Source organism: Staurois parvus, unplaced genomic scaffold (assembly GCF_062004578.1).
Source record: "Staurois parvus isolate SC_StPar_1 unplaced genomic scaffold, SC_StPar_1.0 ptg000394l, whole genome shotgun sequence".
Taxonomy (NCBI): Eukaryota; Metazoa; Chordata; class Amphibia; order Anura; family Ranidae; genus Staurois; species Staurois parvus.
The window spans coordinates 4,275,964-4,295,837 of NW_028318190.1; the positions used below are offsets into that span (position 1 = coordinate 4,275,964).

A 19,874-nucleotide genomic window follows, 5' to 3' on the forward strand; every position below is an offset into this window, starting at 1 on the left:
CACACAGAAAAAGTCCCAAGTAAAAGCAATCTTCTTTATTGTAAAAAAAAGCAAACATGTTACATGTTGCACCAAACACTTGCAAAAAATGTGCATTTATTCTTGTTTGTAGAAAGGTGAACTTCTTCTTTAAATGGAGGAATGACAGCCAGCTGCTCAAAGATTAGTGTTTCATCTCCCAGTCACCATCCTGGAACTTCAGGCAGTTTGGCTCTCTGCAGCTCTGGACAACTTGATGGAAGGTCATCCAATTAGTTAGACAACACCATGATGTGGTGTACATTAGTCATCACAGAGGAATCAGAAGTCTCACGATAGTAAGACAGATCAAATCTTTTCCTGGGCAAAATTTCAGGTTTCTGCCTTGTCCCCCTTGATTATCTCAGATGTAGACCATTGACAGGCATAATTCCCCAGCCAACAGAATGTGGTCCTTACACCCAGAGGTGTTATAGGTCTTGTTTTACAAGTGGGGAACATCTGATATAGACCACCTTGTTTTCAGGTTAAACCACAAATTGGACATGCATGTGTCCAAGAACAGCAGTCATAGCAGAAGCAGTGAATGCTGTCATGGATCTGTGGGTGCAGTACACCCTGATCTTTGCATTTTCTCTTTTGAAACTTCTTTTGTCTGCTTCACATGATTGAGATGTAGTGCGTTTTTGTGATCCTCATAGCTTTGGAATGACTTGGGCAAATTTGATATGCTGAATAGGTAAGGCTGCTGGCAGTTGTTCAGAGGCTCTTTCAGATCGTTAGACAAAAATCTCAAGGACCCATTTGCCATCCTGTGAAATGGTCACTATCTTTAATGACATGACTGTTGAAGCCCAGGTTTTAGGATTTGGAGCTTTTTTGAATTTGTGATTCCTATGATGCTAAAAGCTAGAAATTCTACTTCCTGAAAATCTGTCAGAGGACTTGAAAGGCATACTTCATTTGATGTGAATCTCAGGTTGGGCATCTTAGGAGTTTCACATATTGGGTCAAAACCTCTCCTTCCTACAGCTGGACTTTGGATAGCGTTTGAATCTTTATCAAGATCCAGGTTTCTGACCACTCTATTTTGTTTTAGAGTGTGATTACCTCTCACTCCTTGATTATGACCTTTGTACAGAGTTTCCCTTTTTATTTCCCTGTTCATTTGATCTGAATCTGGTTTTCTCTGTGCATCATAAACTGCTGTTTGAACCCATTAGAGACCTTCCTCTCTCTATACTCTGGGTGATATTCCTTGTAGCCATTACCTCTTAAACGAGTGTCTGGACTTGTGGCATTATCCTGCTACAAACCTTTTCTGGTTAAGGCCCAGGGCTTACTTTTTGTGTAAAGTAACTAGTGGTGCACTAAAATGAGAATTCTGGTGCCGAAACCGATACAGAAAATTCAGAATGCATGTGGCCGAAATCTAAACTGAAACAGAAATGTATGTGGGGGTGGGCAGGCTCCAATTTTTTATTTTTTTATTTTCTTTACTTTCGTGTGTGTGTATGTTTTTATATATATATATATATATATATATATATATATATATATATATAGTTATAATTTTTTTTTTTGACCAATAGTCCCCTATGTGATAGCCTATGAGTGACAGGTCCTCTTTGTAGGGGGTGGGGGCAGTGTGTGCAAGGAGGGGGCAGGAGAGAAGCAGTGTATACAGAGAGGCTTCCTCACTGGCTGTCACTATGGGGTTTATTTACTAAAGCTGGAGAGTCCAAAATCAGACTCCCTTCTGCATAGAAACCAATCAGCTTCTAACCTCAGCTTGTTCAATGAAGCTTTGGCAATGAAACCTGGAAGCTGATTGGTTTCTATGCAGAAGGGAGTCTGATTTTGGACTCTCCAGCTTTAGTAAATAAACCCCTATATGTCAGTGCCAATTTTTAAATGTAATTGCCTGCTTTTTTTTTCTCTCCACTATAGCTCACAGAATTAGCTGTCATTTTCCACGGAGCTAAAGGAAACTTTGTTTTTTAACTCGGGGAAAGAAACTACATGGAAACTTTGTTTCTTTTAGCTGAGGGGGGAAGTGACAGCTAATTCTGTGAGCTATAGTGAAGAAAAAAAAAGCTGGTAATTACATTTAAAAACTGGCACTGACACATACTGACAGCCAGTCACTGTATACACTGCTCCTCTCCTGCCTTTCTCAGCTGTTTCGGTGGCCGAAATTTCAGTGCTTCCCTAAAAGTAACACTTACTGCCATGACCACCAACACGGGGGTTAGCTTTCCAACTTTCATTGCCATGACCACCAATACAGGGGATGGAAGGGGGTGGAGATGGGGAGGTGTTAAACTTTTACTGCCAAGACCACCAGGGTACTATAGGGGGAAATTTGGGGTGTTCACTTTTATCTGCCATGACCACCAATGCAGGGGGGATTAATGTCCACTGCCACTTTCCAATTGGGGGGGGGGTGTTAATAGTACTGGCACCAGTACTGCTGGCTATTATTGTGTCTATGGACACTAATGTTGGGGTTTAAATTAGCATCTACTGGCACTAATGCTGAGCTCTTTGGTGTGCATTGCAATACACTGAATATTTTTTACATTTTTAGAAGTTGAGGTGCAAAAATGCACTTCTATTATGCGGCCCTCTAAAAATATTCATATTGATCACCACTGATTTAGACTATTATAGTAGTTATAGCTTCAATAACATGTTATGTGACCTCTTCTTCTCCTGTAATATTTTGGATTTATTTCTTTCACAAATTGGGTTTTTGAACATATTCAAGTACAAATAGAATGTATTAATGAATTCAGTACATAGGGCATAAAGCAGCCATCATATGGAAAGACAGTAAATTCCTGTGCATGTGGTAGACAAACATAGAGTGTACATAATGTAGATAATACAGACTGGCTGGTCTCAGATATAAATTATGAGGGCGGCGAGAGGTGGGAGGGAATGTGATATAAAGTGGTGGTCAGGTTTCAGAGGCTTAGACGAGGCCTCCCACATTGCCCATATGCGTGTTTGTTTGAGGGATGGCCATCACTTATACCTTATAGTAAAGCTTAATAACATTTGTTTTGAGGGCAGGAGGAACCAACTTTGATGCTAAAAATGAGACTAGTGGTGCAATACTAAGAAATATCAGGAGAATACAGAAAGGAGTAGTAAACAAGAGAAGACTATGGGAGTGAAGCGGGAAGGAGAGGGTTGGGTGGAGGGAAGGAGGTAATGGGGGGCCTGGCCAGATGAAGACTCTTCCAGTCCCTTGTATATTCAGAGGGAAAGAAGTGAGCAACTAAGATTAAGGTTCCATTTTTATTCTAACCAAGGGGTTACATATTCTGAAATTTGTAATGAGTGTCCCTGGGTATAAAAGTGAATTTTGCATGAACCATGGAACCTATAATCTGCTGCTTCACCTCCATGAAGGCCATGTAATCCAATGTATCCACCCAGGTGTAGAAGCATATGTCTGGTATTTGAGTCTTTATCAATGCTTTATCCCAGGATTCTGCAACTGGTCCTTCTGTACGCTGTGTTTGTAGGCTATACTCTTTATTTGCTTGCTTTTCCTCTGTTTTTATGTGTAATTCATCTACTTGAAATACTTATGTTGTGGGGCTTTTTTTTTGTTTGTTAGAATATCCAAGGAGTAGACCTTCACTCTGCCTTTCCCCCCTCGCGCCCCTGTGATGGATGACAGGAGCGGTGAGTTACTTTAGACATAAAACCATTTCAATTTGTTTTTTGGTTTTGTTATAAAGAGAAACAAGTCGTACAAGCCTAACAATTTCCATATGCCAATATTGGGAACATAAGCAAAATAGAATACAATACAAGCAGTCATTGCTCATTCATAGTTAAAAGGTAAGTAGTCTTGTGTTCCAATCCAAGGAACCATTGGAAAAGTTGATCAGTAGACATGGGTGACGGAAAAGGACAGGGCGGGAGGCATGATGCAAGGGAAATCCAGTTACTGCCCGAAAGTATCAGACTGTGGGCTAGTATTAAACCATAATATTTGGTTGGCTGTTCGCATTCTGTGGATCCCATATTTTGAGAATCTTGTCACTGCTATTGGTGAGGATTCTAATTAATTGTTCATTGACAAAAAAAGCCATCGATTCAGGATCTGACTTCAGAGAAATATGTGAACTGTTTCTTCAGTGCTTTGGCTTTCATCAGCTAGAAAGCCAGGAGGACAAAATGAGTTAGCTTTGTTTATTATTAGTGTTTGGAGGTTTGAAGTGTAAAAGCGCTGTCCATGGTGTTTTAGAGATTTGGACTCCAAATAGACATCAGTTCTTCTATATTATGGATTTAAAGTTCTATCATGTCCTGCAGCTTTCAGAGGAAGGCAAAACAAAATCCCAAGAGCATCTTCTGTGTAAAAATAAAAAACAAACGCCATCCATAATTTTTTTTCATCACATAGGGGACAAAAAGACCCCTATGTGATGATTTATTTGGTGACAGGATCTTTTTAATGAGACATCCAGGTTCTAAAAGACCCTGAATGTCTCCCCTGTGCTCCACTGAATATAATGCAGTGCAGATCGCACTGCATTACATACTTTCCCGGCCATCACTGACAGCAGGGACCCGGAAATGATGTCATACACTTTGCTTCCATGTTGGGAACAAGATAGGGAGGAGAGCAGATGTGTGTCCGCTCTCCTCCCTCCTTTCCACCAACCAGCACCTGTCATGCCAGTCCCGAGCCCGCAGATGGGCAAGTGGAGCCCCTGGATAAATAACGGGGATGGGAGGAGAAATGGGGCACTTTACCAGCAGCATGTGTCGAAGCAATTGGCTGCCCGATTGCTTCCACCTGACAAGTAAGCCCTGCTGCTTGCTCACAGCAGGGCTAAATGTAGAAGAAAACTGTACCTGCCCAGCACCCGGAACTGCATGTCCTGGGCGTAAGGCTGCACAAGTTGTGCATCCCTGCTTTATTATATTTTCTTCAAGACTTGCTAGCATAGGCACAATAAGAATGGGTCACCGGCCTATTGTCTGCTCACATTTGGCTAACTCTGCTCAGTTAACTGTAGCATATCTCATCGAAGGATCTTGATTCTGTCAGTCCTGACTGCTCTCCCCAGTCTGCCCTCCTCCCTAACTCCTTCTGGCACACTCTCCTGTTTTTCCAGGGTTTGCAAACAGGATCCCTCAGCCTCTCCCTCAAAGTCCACTTCTGACCCTTCTTCTTACAACTTCTGTTCTCCCTAACAGTTTTAATTTTGTTGCCAAAAATATTTTTGTCGTAGTTGTCAGCTGCATGTTTTCAGTAATGAAAACTAGACGAAAATAAAATTAGAATTAAGTCAATTGACAAAAACTATAATGAAAATCAATTCCAATTTTCAGTTAGTCAACTACAATCTCTTATTGTTTCAATTGATCAAGTTTGGAGTGTTTTAGTTAATATGTAAAATTTAAAAAAATACAATTTATTTTTGAGTATCTGTATGCATTGCTAAATATAAATAACCAGATGTATGGTTAGGGAACAAAATAATGTATCCACTTTGAGAATAACAGACAGAAAAGATATACTGTATACACTATTAGAGGTTGAATCTGGTACATATTATCAGACTTAAAGATCAAAAATGTAAAAAACTGTTTTTCAGATTTTCAGACAGGATTGTAATATAATATTATGCATGACAGACTCCCTTGTCATAGGCAGGTAGCTTGATGCAAGCTACCTGCGCCTGCTGTCACTTATGCTGGCCATACATGCAGACATTTTTCCTTCAAAAATGTTTGTTTTAGGAACGTTCCTTCGATTTTCTAATTGTTAGTGGGGTTAAAACAACGTTTGCTTTTGACCACAGTGACGGGAAAATCTGACAGAGCAGATTAGAAAACTTTTCTCAATCAAACAAATTTTCAGAAAGTGCATGTGGTTTTTGTTCAGAAATGACATTCATTTTAAAATTGAATGTGAAAAACAAGTGAAATTTTTGAACGACATTTGGCCAGTCATCAAATGTGCAAAGAATTTTATGTTTGAATATTCTCATTCAAAAAAAAGGCAAGCTTAAGGCATTAAGTAGCAGCAACATGCTCTTTTTCGCCTGTCATGGGATTAAAAAAAACTAGAATGAGCCCTTTATTGTACAAAAACAGCAGATAGTCACTACTATAAGGGGTTAATATACTAATAAGTAGTACTAAAGGCTCAGACTTGTTTCATGGATATAATAATTTTAATTATAATGCACAACACTGGTAAACTTTGACTTTAAAAGTAAATGTAACGTGTATTACCTCCAGTCTATCAGCCTCCAGCTTCTCTGGGTTCAGATGCTGATCTTCTCTGCACAGAGCCATTAACCACTTGCCACCCAGCCACCGCAATAAAACGGTTGCAGAGCGGCACGGCTGGGCAAAACCACGTTTTAAAACGTAGTTTTGCAAAACAGGTAGGGGGCGCGCACGCGCCCTACCTGTCCCACGGGTGTCAGCCGCTGGGTCATGGCCGGTGATTACCGGCCGTTTCCCCGGGATTAGCAGTGATCGCTGACAGAGAGCAGGGCTGCATTGTTTACACACAGCCCTGCTATCTGTCAGTTCCCTGACAAGCTGAAGAGGGAGAGAAGAGTTTCTCTTTCTCGATCAGCCTGCCCCCGTCCAGCGCACACCCCTGCCCCCTAGTAAAACACTCCCCTAACCCTTTCACTGAAAAAAAGTTAACCCCTTCCTCCCCAGTGCCATTAGTACAGTGTCAGTGGTTTTTTTTTACACTGATCACTGTATTGGTGTCACTGGGGATGTCAGTGACCCCAAGTCAGTTCCCCCCCAGTGTCAAAATGTCCGCCGCAGTCCTGCCATAAGTTGCTGATCGCCGCCATATGTCGCTGATAGCCGCCATTATTAGTATAAATAAAAATTTAAAATCCCAGTATCTTTCCCGCCATTTGGAAATGCTATAACTTTCATGTAAACCAATTAATTTATACGTATTGGGATTTTTTTTAGCAGAGACATGTCACAGAATGCATTTTGGATGAAATTTGTGACAAAATTTGATTTTTTAATTTTTTTTACTGGACATGTTTTATAGCAAAAGTCCAAAATATTGTTTTTCTCAAAATTGTCAGCCTTTTTTTTTATAGCGCAAAAAATTAAAAACGCACAGGTGATCAAATACCACCGAAAGAAAGCTCAATTTGTGGGAAAAAAAGGATGTAAATTTAATTTAGGGTGCAGTATTGCATGACCGCACAATTGTCAGTTAAAGTAACGCAGCGCCGTAACACAAACCTCTTCTGTAACCGCTTCCTGACCACCCTACAGCAGAAATACTGCTACAGGGCTGCATGGGTACGCAAAATCACACACACACACACACATATATATATATATATATATATGTGTGTGTGTGTGTGATTCGCGCTCCCGTGGTTTTCACGCCCCTCCCAGATAGCGTCAGATTGCCCGTCAGTACACCAGTCATCACATTTAACCCCTTGATTGCCAGGAGCACGCTCATGTACAATAAACCTCCATTATAGTGTCTGAACGGGTCAATATCTTTGATCAGGTCAGCACTATACCAGCATTCACATTAGTATAGCGTCCCCAAAAACGCAGCATTAGCGGGATCAGCCCCGGCACCTGCCAACACCTGCGTTTAGCCCCTACGCTTACCCCCCCCCCTTCTCCCCCAGCAAGTGCAGTGTCAGTAGGTCACTGTCACTTGATACATTGCACACAAAACCGCAGTGTTCGCAGAATCAGGCCTGATCTCTGTTAGCACTTGCCGGTAAATTTTGATGACTCTCATATGCAGCAGAGTGCCAGTACTAGTGCCGTTCTACCTTTTGGTGAACTGGCGAGTACCAGCGGTCTAGTACATCATGGTCTTTCACATACCTCCTTGATTTTTGGAGCTGTTTTTCACGGAATATCTGTATGCGTTGATTGTGGATCAAAGCAGTTTATGAACACAACAATTTATTGCCGCCAACCCAAATTCAAACTTTGCCAGACCATTCGCATGCAAACTTATTGCGGTTTTCAAATTTACATTTTTTGGGGGCCTAACCCTCTATATGGGCATTACTAAAAGAAATGAATTGCGGTTGTATTGGTCCGCAGACCCGATTCATCATATGCCGTGTTCTCTGCTGCCATGGCCAGGCATAGATATGAGAGTATAATGTGTTTTATGCATTTCAGCGACAATACACTCTGTCATCCTTGGAGTAACCCTGAATTTGACCGGCTCCACAAAATTCAGCCCCTCGCAAATCACCTTAACCTAAAATTTGTAGATGTCTATACTCCCCAGCAAAACATCTGCGTTGAGGAGTCCCTTATTAATTTTTCTGGCCGCCTTGCATTCAAACAATTTCTCCCCTGCAAGCGTGCCAGATATGGGGTCAAGATGTAGAAGACCTGTGAGAGGACAACAGGCTATACTTATAAGTTTCGGATTTACGAGGGAAAAGATAGTCACGTGGAGCCCCCCACGGATGCCCAGACTACATGGGGAGCAGTGGCAAGATAGTTTGGGACTTGGTATCTTCATTTCTCCATATGGGGTACCGCTTATACGTGGACAATTTTTATTCAAGCGTGCCACTATTTAGACATTTATTCAATCTTGGAACTGGCACTTGTGGCAGAGTGTGACCTAATGTGTGCCCACCATTAGAAGGGGGTGGATGCAGGGCGGTATATTCTAATGGTTGGCAAACCACACACTTTTTCTGGCAGAGATTTCTTCTCATTTTTTCATTCATTCCACAGGCTGCTTACGAAAAAAAAAAGAACATAGCATATATACCCAACAAGGACCAGCGATGTACTGGTACATCACTGGATTTGAATGGTTATACCAGAATGATGCCTACGGCTGCAGGCATCCTCCTGGTATCGATTTTTCAGCTGGTGATCGACTTTCATGTAAAAGCAATCCTAGTGGCTAATTAGCTGCAAGATTGCTTTTACAAGCAGTGGGAGATGATGTCCCCCCTCCCCCGCTGCCTTCCACGGCCTTCTCGGGCAGTCCTGTGCCATCAGGGGAACCTGAGAATGCAGCCGGTGTTTCTGCCAACTGACCATAGAGCTGATTGGAGACCAGAATGGTGCCAATCATCTCTATAGTCTAAGAATTCGGAAGCTACAAGCATTTCATCATTTCAGTTTCGCAGGATATAAACAGCGCCATTTGTAAGTTGGGAAAGCATCTGATCACACTGATTTTGGTTTGATTAGATAATGTAAGGGCAGAGGAGATATCTAGAGTTTGATAGACCCCAGATTTCTCAAAAAAGAATATATGACAATGCCCATTGAAGTTATAGGGGTTATTTGCATTCCCTGTTATAGCATTAAAAGTGATAAAAAAAAATGAAAGGTACAATGTAAAAATAAATTAAAAAAAAATCAAAATAACTAAAAAAAAAAATTTGCCCCTCCTATGCACACACACCCATGTGCACAAGCCTTGACCCTGTGCTGTTATGTAAACAGCGGTTGCACCTTGCATGTGAGGTATTGCCGTGAACGTCAGATCAAGGGCAGTAATTCTAACACTAGACCTCCTCTGTAAATCTAAAATGGTGGCTTTTAAAGGCTTTTAAAGCGCTGCCTATGGATATTAAAAATGTTTGCAGTTTGTCGCCATTGAACGGGGCATGCGCAGTTTTAAAGCATGTCATGTTTGGTATCTATTTACTCGGCATACCATTATCTTTTATATTTTACCAAACAATTGGCCAATATATTGTGTTTTTGTGCATTAAAAGTAAAAAAAGTGTATTTTTTTTTTAAATTGCATTTGAAAAATCGCTGCGCGAGTACTATGTGCCATAAAAAATTGTAGTACCCACCATTTTATTCACTAGGGTGTCTGCTTTAAAAAAATATAATATTTGGGGGTTTAAATTAATTTCTTAGCAAAAAATACTATTTTTTTTCGTGTGAACAAAACGGCTTGGTCTTCAGGTGGTTAGAAGAGTGAATGATGTGTGGCATAAACTTCTAATGCTGGGCATAAAATGCCCCCACCCCCCAAAATGACCTCTTTTTGGAAAGTAGTCACCCCAAACTATTTGCTGAGAGGAATGTTGAATCAATAGAAGAATTTATTTTTTTACCACAAGTTTTTGTAAAATGACAAAAATAAATATATATATATTTTTTTACACAAAATTGTCACTTAAATGATTTACTGCTCACACATGCCATGGTTATATGTGGAATTACTCCCCAAAATACATTTTGCTACTATGGGGGTACCACATGTGAGAGACTTTTTGGCAGTCTAGCCAAGTACAGGACCCAAAATCCAATAAGCACCTTCAGGCTTTTAAAGGGCTTTATTTCCTCATTACACTTCCAGACTACCTATCACAGTTTCGGAGGCCATGAAATGCCAGGATATCGCCTAACCCCCCCCCCCCCAAATTACCCCTTTTTGGAAAGTAGACGCCCCAAGGAATTTGATCAAAAGCACGGTAAGTATTTTGCAGATCTAATTTGTTGCTACAAGTTTTTGGAAAATGAAGAAAAAAAACAAAAACATATTTTTTCTATTTTTTTTTATATTTCAAAACCTTGTGAGAAAAAAATGAGATCTGCAAAATACTCAACATGCCTCTTTTTAAATTCCTTGAGGTGTCTACTTTCCAGAAAGGGGTCATTTGGGGGGGGGGGTTTGGGGCTATCCTGGCATGTCAGGGCCTTCAAAACTGTGATAGGTAGTGAGGAAGTGTAATGAGGAAGTTACGCACCTTCAGGCTTTCAAAGTGGTCATTGGATTTCAGGCTCCTGTATGTGGCTAGGCTCCCAAAAAGTCTCACATGTGGTATCCCCATACTCAGTAGAAGTAGCAGAATGTATTTTGGGGTGTAATTCCACATATACCTATGGCTTGTGTGAGAAATAAATCATTTAAATGACAACTTCGTGTAAAAAAAAAAAAAAAAGTTTTTGTCATTTTCCCGAAACTTGTGGAAAAAAAATAAATCTTCCATGGACTCAATATGCCTCTCAGCAGATAGCTTAGGGTGTCTAATTTCCGAAAAGGGGTCATTTGAGGGTGTTTGTACTATTCTGGTATTTTAGCACCTCAAGAAATGTGATGGGCAGTCAGAAAGTTAACTTAACAAGTGGGAGGCACATATGCAAACTGTTGTAATTCCTACACCGTTCATCTGATTTGGATGTAAATACCCTCAAATTTAAGCTGACAGTCTCCAGTTAAAGCACATCTTGTTCGTTTAATTTCAAATCTATTGTGGTGGTGTATAGAGCCAAAAATGTTAGAATTGTGTCGATGTCCCAGTATTTATGGACTTGACTGTATGTATGAATTGTGAACTGAGCTGTATGTGTGCTGCACTGTGTATACTGACATGTATGAACGGTGTGCTGAGTTCTATGTGTGCTGCACTGTATTTTCTGATAGGTAAACAAATAATGCATTCTGTATGCAGGCCATCCAATCGGCTAACCAACTAATCGATTATGAAAATAGTTTGCAATGATTTTCATAATCGATTATAATCAATTATGTTGATTAGTTGTTTCAGCCCTACATTATATACTCCTGGAGTAAAAATCTAATAACATGTTATTATTTATGATATTAGGGTTTGAACATGCATTACAGACACAGATTTATCCGTTGTGATTTATAACATTTTTATAAATAAAACCAAGTTTCATCAACAAAAATACAGGTTTTTGACAAACAGAAATGCAACTTTAAAATATTAAAAACAAACAAAAAACTGTAAACTCTATTGGCTGCAATGCGAAGCTGCAGGTAGGAATGGGGAAGTAAATGGAAGTGAGGTAGTACACAGGGCAGGGTGCATTATATTTTGAGCATGGGGAGATGACCTGCAAGTGGGGTTGAGGAAGTAATTGGGAGTGAGTGCACAGGGCAGAGGAGTGGACAGTCTGGGGAGGCACTGCTACCTTGCTGGGAGGGGAAATACTAACCACGTAACATCCAGACAGACATGGATCCAATAGAGGAGTTCATCTTCTGTAGTTTGCAGGGCATTGTGTCAGAACTCCCAGGCAGCAGGCAGTCAGGGAGCCTGCATCTCTCAGCCAATGCAGCTTGCCGATAGAATACTGGAGATTTTAGTCGACTGAAATACGTCTAAGGCTAAAACAATTCAGATGACTAAAATGGCATGTTAGTCAAAAGACTGACTAAAAACCAAATCGAAATTTGACGTCAAAATTAACATTGCTTCCGAAAGAGTAGATAGAGGGTGGGAGCTTTTCTGGCTTTGAGGGATACAGCACAGGACTAGGCCTAATTCGCTGATACCACTCCTGAGCTCATATACAAATTCTATCCTTACTGAAGCGTTACACACGTTTTGCCTTTGCACAACCTGTGGCCAGCCTGGTTGTCTTCTCTCCCTCCCTAGAGTCTGGATGTAGTTGTACACGCCTCCCTAGGGCCTGTAGTTTACAGCAACTGGCATCATCCAGAAAACATTTTTGCCCCTCTTCCTAAAGGAGTGGGCAGTCACAATCCTAGACTTTGCCATTCTTGCTTTAGAAAAACCTTATAGTAACTGTCCTTGTTAGAGAAATGACTGCCAAAAAGGACCCTCTGAATGGGATAGAAGCTCTCTTCAAGGTTCTCTGTATCTGGTCCTGCTTTGCAACCTGCTGTTGCAACCATGCCTAACTTTCAGACCTAGACTTTCTGGTTCAAGAATATGGCTCAGAACCCTGGATCCATTATAATGGATTGTTACATAGTCTGGCTGAAAAAAGACAAACGTCCATCCAGTTCAACCATAGGGAAAAAAAAGTTATAATCCTATACCCATTGTCTGTCCTCCAACATCAGCAGCTCTCTTTTGTGGCTTTCTACTATTGGTGGATTAGCAGATAAGCTCAAGTATGAATAAAAAGTCCTCATAGACCTCCAACTATAAACTGAAATTACGTCTCTGCTGTAAGACCTGAAATTGCAAATTTGGTGAGTCTGGGAACAACCCTCCTCACAATGGAGTGCCTCCACTTGGAGGAATGCTTGTCAGGTTGGAGGAATGCTTAAAAACTTGTTGACTTCGCAGTTACCTTGGGTCTGGGGCATTTCAGTGATTAGTTCTGAAACACTGTATCTAGGGGCTACAAACTAGAAGTTTGATCTCTGCACCCCCCCCCCCTTCCACACACCCCTTTATGAAGTCAAATTTACTGCACTCCCCCAAAAAAGCCAAAGCTCTTTATACTGCTTTTCAGCTTCTCCTCTCGCAGGAAATCATTGGCCTTGTCCCAACAGAGGAGAGGTTTCAGGGGTTCTCCTCAACCTGTTCACTGTTCCCAAGGCCAAAGTAGCCATTTGCCCCATTCTGGATTTGAAGATTCTTACCAGGTTTCTTGGGGCTCAGAAATTCTATACAGAAACTTGAAGGTCAGTCATTGCTTCTTTTCAACTGGGAGACCTTTCTGGCCTCTGTGAACATTAAGGATGCACAACTCCATTTTCCTTTTGCATCAGTGCTGCATGCATTTTGCTACGGGCACACAACACTACTAATTTATTAACCTTCTGTTCAGCCTCTCCACAGTGCCTTGAGTCTTCAGCAAATTGTTAGCTTCTATTCTAACCCCGCTGCTCTCTGAGTATTCCCATTGTGGGATACCTGGATGACCTCTTGCTGAAGGAACAGTCAACCCAGAATCATAATCTACAGAAGTAAGCACTAGAACTGACCCACATCAGTAATATTTAAAGTGATTCTATAGGAAAGAGTAAAAAAAAAAAGTTATACTTACCTGCTTTGTGCAATTGTTTTGCACAGAACTGCTCTGATCCTCTTTGTTTTGGGTCCCCCGATGGCATTTCCGGCTCCTCTCCCCCTGCTGAGTGCCCCAATAGCAAGTCTCTTCAATCCACACGTGTGTATCAGCTCTTTGGACACTTTCACACTGCCCCGCTACAGTTTCCCCACAGCCCAGTTTTCGTGCAGGTTATCCATGCTCTCTTGTAGAATTCTATTAGATCAGATAGTTTTTGTTGCGTTTTCTCAAAGCACATCAAAAGTCATGCATGCTGAATCTTTAGTGTGCTGTCAAAAAATATGCCAAAAATGCCTGATCTAATAAAAGTCAATGGAAAGCGCAGGTAACACGCATGAAAACTGCAGGTACACTGAGCTACTGGGAAACTGCAGCAGGACAGTGTGAAAGGTGCCTTACAGCTTTGTATGGAAATGTCCAATCATCTGAAGGCTGATGGAAAACCCATGCTCTAAGGCTTTCATGTACACTAGCCTACCCTGACCATGGAAAAGGGAAAATGCAAAACGTGGCAAAAACCCATGTAAGTGTGGTGCCGTGTTTTTCCCATGGCCAGCGGGCAAAACGCTTCTCTCCTGAATGCGATTCTTGGACGTTCAGGAAAGGGAGGTTTAACCTCACCTAAACGCAGCAGCTACTAAACTCTGCTAAAAACCTATGTGTATATGGAACCATAGGCTTTTATGGAGTTGAGTTTAGGAGCTTTGGCAAAAAAAAAAATGCCAAAAGCTCCTAATCTCAAGTTTAGGAGCTGCCAGTGTACATTGAAGCCTATGACTCTGATCCAGTGCCCTGTAATATACCTCAAGAAAAAGGTTTTACAGGTAAATAAAAAAAATCCCATTTTATTTACTTGTACATATGAACCGGTTTTTCCTTTTTCATCTAGTTATTTCATGTCTCTCACAGACCACAAGAGAGCAGTATAGCACAACGTATGCATGTTGACTTATGCATTGGGAAAGTTTGGCATTTTTTTTCTGTTTCTTTAAAGTAAACCCACAAGAGCATACTTGTTCCAGGTCATTGACTGAACTATTAGCACAAGAGGGGCAGCATTAAAAACCAGGCAACTAGCATTATCAGTTGACTTGTGTTAAAGATAAGTTAGCAATATTAATAGATAAATATTTATAGTACATGAAAGTATAGAGAACATTATTGTTGTGATCATTTTTTTCTTGGATTGCAGACTCCTTGTCCATTATCTCATTGAAAGACATTGTAGGGGTACTTTAGCCTTTCTATAGATTTAAATTACTGGCAGCAAAAAGGAGCTTGTTCTCCGCTATAGGGCAACTGGTAAGTCCACTTTAAATGTCTCATGTGCTAGCAGAAAATAAAATAATTTTACAAATTACACATTTTTACAAGGGCCAGTATTTCTTGATGGCATTTTTTATGCTTTTATTTCCACTGTGAAAAATAGAATAGTTTTGTTGTCCTGTTTGAAATATTGGCATTAGCCTTGTACATATGTAGTGTTTCAGCTTGTACTTCCTTGTAGTAGTAAGAACAAGGGTGTAGTACTTGGATAGAATAGCTCATACTATGAAAGCATAGGATGGTGTAAGAGAGAGGGAGGAGTATGTTGTGAATCACATGATGACTCACTGAGAAACCCCTTATGCTAGCTCAAGTTCTGGAAAATGTTTGATCAGAAGTTTGGAGGGGGGAATCCATATCTATCTATCTATCTATCTATCTATCTATCTATCTAGTCGTATCCGACCCTTGGCGATTGCATGGACCATCACTCATAAGCGACTTTTTCCATGTATTCTCTTAGCAATTATTTTTACAGGGTAGGTTGCCAGGTCTTTCCCCAACCTCTACCATGCAGTAAATCCCGCGTGGCCAGGGATGAAACTAGGACAATTTAGACAGGAGCCAATTAACCTACCAGCATGTCTTTGGAGTGTTGGAGGAAACCGGAGTACCCGGAGGAAACCCACGCAAACACGGGAAGAACATGCAAACTCCATGCAGGAGGCGCCATGGTTGGGAACTGAACCCATGACCCAATGTGTGTGTGTGTGTGTATATGTGTATGTATATATATATATATATATATATATATATATATATATATACACATATATACACACACACACACACACTTGTGCTCAAACATTTGCATACCCTTAGAGAATTGGTAATAAAATGTACCATTTGTAAAGAAAACAAGAGTGAGCAGGCAACACACATTTCTTTCATTTCTTATAGGATTCATATTGAACTGTAGGTCATTACAGGATGGCACACAATCTCAAAACAAAACATGGCAACAACTAAACAAATTAAATGATCCCTGTTCAAAAGTCTGCATACCCTTAGTTCTTAATAGTGTTTATTGCCCCCTTCATCCTCAAGAACAGCGTGCAGCCTTTTGTAATAATTGTCTATGAGGCCCTTTCAAATTCTTAGAGATGGTATAGATCCCATTCGTCTTGGCAATATGCCTCCAGGTCAGGCAAAGTCTATGGTAGTCTTGCATGAACCGCACGTTTGTGATCTCCCCAGAGTGGCTCAATGATATTTAGGTCAGGAGACTGTGATGGCCACTCTAGAACCTTCATCTTTTTCCACTGTAACCACTGGAGGGTCAACTTGGCCTTGTGTATAGGGTAAATGTCGAGTCCAAGAGCACAGCTTTCATGTAGAAGAATGCAACTTGTCTGCCAGTATTTTCTAATAACATGCTGCATTCATCTTGCAATCAATTTTCACAAGATTTCCTGTGCCTTTAAAGCTCACACCCCCCCAAAACATGCCTCACAATGGGGTTGGTATTCTTGTTGCTATAAGCCTTGGCTGCTCTCCAAAGATAGTGCTTATGGTTCTGACCATAAAGCTCTATTTTGCTCTTGTCACTCCAGATTACAATGTGCCAGATGCTATGAGGCATATGCACTGCATACTAGCACATTATGTCATACTTGCCTCCAGCATTGTGCTGTCACTGCTCTCCCTGATCCCCAGCAGCTTTAAACTTTGTTCGAATATCCTTCCAGGTTTGGTATCTTTGGCCACTGGAATTTCTGGGCCGTGGCGATGTCACTTCCACACATGCGCATAGGAGTCACATCGCCAATGCACTCAGAGCGGGCCGTAAATGTGGTTTGAGCTGTGCATGTGTGGCTCAGATCATGTTACCCACAGTCAGGCAGAATGTACATGTACGACAGAAGAGACCTCTAACGGAGAAAGCATTTTTTGATTAACTATTCAGCCCACCACTCTCCCGTGGCAGCAGTTACAGCAGTGAGTCTTTTGTGGCAAGTCTTTTGACCTTAATTTTAACCAGCGCAGATTTTAATGGTATATTTACATATGAACCAGTGCAGATTTTGATGGTATATTTACAAATCTTTTGACCTGTTCTGCTTAAAGTACTATTTATCTCCAGGTGGTTGATGCTATAATGTGCTAGTATCTATTGCATATTAACAGAATATGACAGACTTACCTGTGGAATAAAGCTATCCAGTGCTGAGCTGTCAGCACGCCCAGCACTTCCATCTTCGCCTACTCTTCCTTCTGATTTTGTGCTCTCTGGCTGCTTGAATAGCTGGGCCAGGCAGTGTCCCCTGAATGCAAAGTGTACTGCACATGCGCAAATGACCTAATCGGCTGGAGCTGATGGGAAAAACTCCCAAACTGCGCTGATTTCAAACGGTTTATATGTATTTACACTTTATCATACTGTAATAGCTGGGTTTCATGATGCTTTAAAGTATAACTAAAGGCAGAACTTTTTTTAGGGATTAGAACCCATGTCAGGTATTATTGCTACCTCTGCCCCTGGTGGGGAGATTCCCCCTTTCTATTGGCTTTGTTTACCATTATTGTCAAAAGTGAAAGTAAAAGAAAATCTAATTTTGGGTTGTTACCAGAACAGTCATAGAGCAGAAATCTTCCAATGGGGACACTAATTTTAGTGACCTGAGGGTGGGGCCCAATGGATTCCCTTAATTTGCATTATTTTTTTTCTTGCTTCCTATTTTGGCTATGGGATAGGGAGTGAAGGTAAATCTCCCCAATGGGGCACAGATGGCAAAAAAAAAAAAAAGAAGGGCTATAACCCACTCTTAATCCAAAATATTAAAAGGTTTTGCCTTTAGTTCTGCTCTAGGCCTTTCCCCCATTGTTCTTTAAGAATTATTCTAGGCTCTGTTAGGTAAGATATGGATTGACAGTGGAGAAAATCTTTCCTATTTTTTTTTTTTTTCTTTTAGTCTTGCCACAGATTCCCAGTTGGTATAAAGCAAGCCTGTTCTTTGTCTATTTGGGGTAAAACAACATGTTTGCTTGGATCCACCACCCCTCACAGCATAAATGTACTTCTGGATATGGTAGTGTATGTGAGTCCAAAGGTCCATCAGTGCTGTCACATGAGTCTATATAGCCCTTTGTAAACTACAACTCTGGCAAACTCACTGCCTACAGAGAAATTTCCTTCACTCCAGATGGATAAGTGGAGTGGCAGGGAAATAGAAGGGAGGTAAGCATATGCTGCTGGGGAGAAATGAGTTCAAATTGGCCTATTCTTTTCCTTAATGTGGACAGAGCTCAGGTCCAGTTTATGGTCTGTGGTACTGGGCCATTCTCAGACATTCAAGGTTCTAAACCTCTCAATTGTAACCTCTATGCTAATCAGAAGACAAGTTTTCCTTAACAATTGCGCTGCATTTGATTCATCCGCCCTGTCCTAAATCTTTATTCCCCCATTGCCTGCCAATGAAATGCTCTAAAGCCTAGACTTTTTTTTATTGTTAATGCTTTCCCTGCATTAAGTTAAAAAATGTACCAGTATTTGTATCACCCCCTTCCTAAGTATTTACTTCACTCGATCCAGTGCTGTGCCCACCTGTAGTGGCAATCTCTTCTCTCCCTGCATTCACAGGACAGAGACAGCAGTAGGAGCCATTGCAATCAAAGCCTTTGAGCATAGAGCGGGGAGCGGACACGCTGTGTGTGTCTGTGGACACACACAGCTTGGCTCAGGAGCGAGCCCACACATGCTTCCCTATAGGAAGTGGCTTCCTATGGTGGTGCACAGAGAAGAGGAGTAGCCAAGAGCGCTGGCAGGGGAACCTTGAAGAGGTGGACTGGGGCTGCTCTGTAAAACCAGTGCACAGAGCAGGTAAGTAGAACATGTTTGTTGGTTTAATATAAAAAAAAAATACTTTACAACCGCTTTAAATATTGGCTTCTGTGAAAAAATCACAAATTGATTTCATGTCTTTCTTTTCTCAGCAATTTTTCTTGTCAGTCTTGAATAAAGCCCAGCTTTGTAAAGCATTTAAGTAATGGTTGTGCAATGGACAGTTGTACTCCTGATGTTTAGTCAGGACTGCTTTTATAGCTTTTCTCATAAAGAGTGTATGGATACCATTCATGTAGTGGCGATCTCTATTGTAATAGAGCTCCCTGACATCGACATAGGGTTAAATATAACGTTTAGCATTTGTAATATCTGCAGTCTCTTGACAGTCTCCTCTGATCTAATAGAAAACAGGATGGCCAAAGACTGAGAACATGTTGCTGAATTAGCTAGAGACTGGAGACTTGTTGCAGAGGACCGAGAAATACTGGGGACATGTTACATGAGGCTAGTAAAGGTGATTGCTAATACCCTTTTACAAATCAATGCTCTCACTTCCACTACAGACTGCTGCATCCAAGAGCCATACAACACACAACAAAGGGCCTCATGTTGGGCAGTAGAGCTAAACTGACTATAAGTGAGGTATTAGGTTATTGGTATGTTCGTTGTAGCTGCAGAAGGCAAGTGTAATTTTGGAGTTTATACATTTGTATTGTGTTAAACACACATTGTGCTAAGGCAGTGTATTCATTTGAATAGGCTCCCTAAGGCACCAAACATAGTGCGTGTAGTAATTTTTAAATGCATTGCACCACAACGCGCTATAGTGGATTACTGTGGGATGTCTGTTGCTAAGCTGCCCTGGGATACACTGGAAGCTGCCTGCAAAAATAGGCAGATGGGGCAAAAGACTAGCCACCAGTATTGCCTGTGGTCTCTGAAACCGATCTTTTTTCTAATAATGACTTGCCATGCTTTGTGATGCACTGTT

At 41.1% G+C, this 19,874-nt stretch overlaps 1 protein-coding gene across 4 annotated transcripts in view; it reads left to right on the plus strand.

Annotated features, from left to right (window-relative positions):
- PHACTR4 (phosphatase and actin regulator 4) overlaps positions 1-19,874 on the plus strand; it is a 134,883-nt gene that overhangs the window by 56,808 nt on the left and 58,201 nt on the right. For 3 of the 4 annotated variants that reach the window (XM_089686260.1, XM_089686259.1, XM_089686261.1), the window contains one exon: positions 3,611-3,678. The exons of the other annotated variant lie outside the window; for it this stretch is intronic. In XM_089686260.1, coding sequence (XP_089542386.1) covers positions 3,663-3,678 — 16 coding nt within the window. In that variant the 5' untranslated portion in view covers positions 3,611-3,662. The remainder of the gene's footprint in view (positions 1-3,610; positions 3,679-19,874) is intronic. 4 annotated transcript variants of the gene reach the window in all.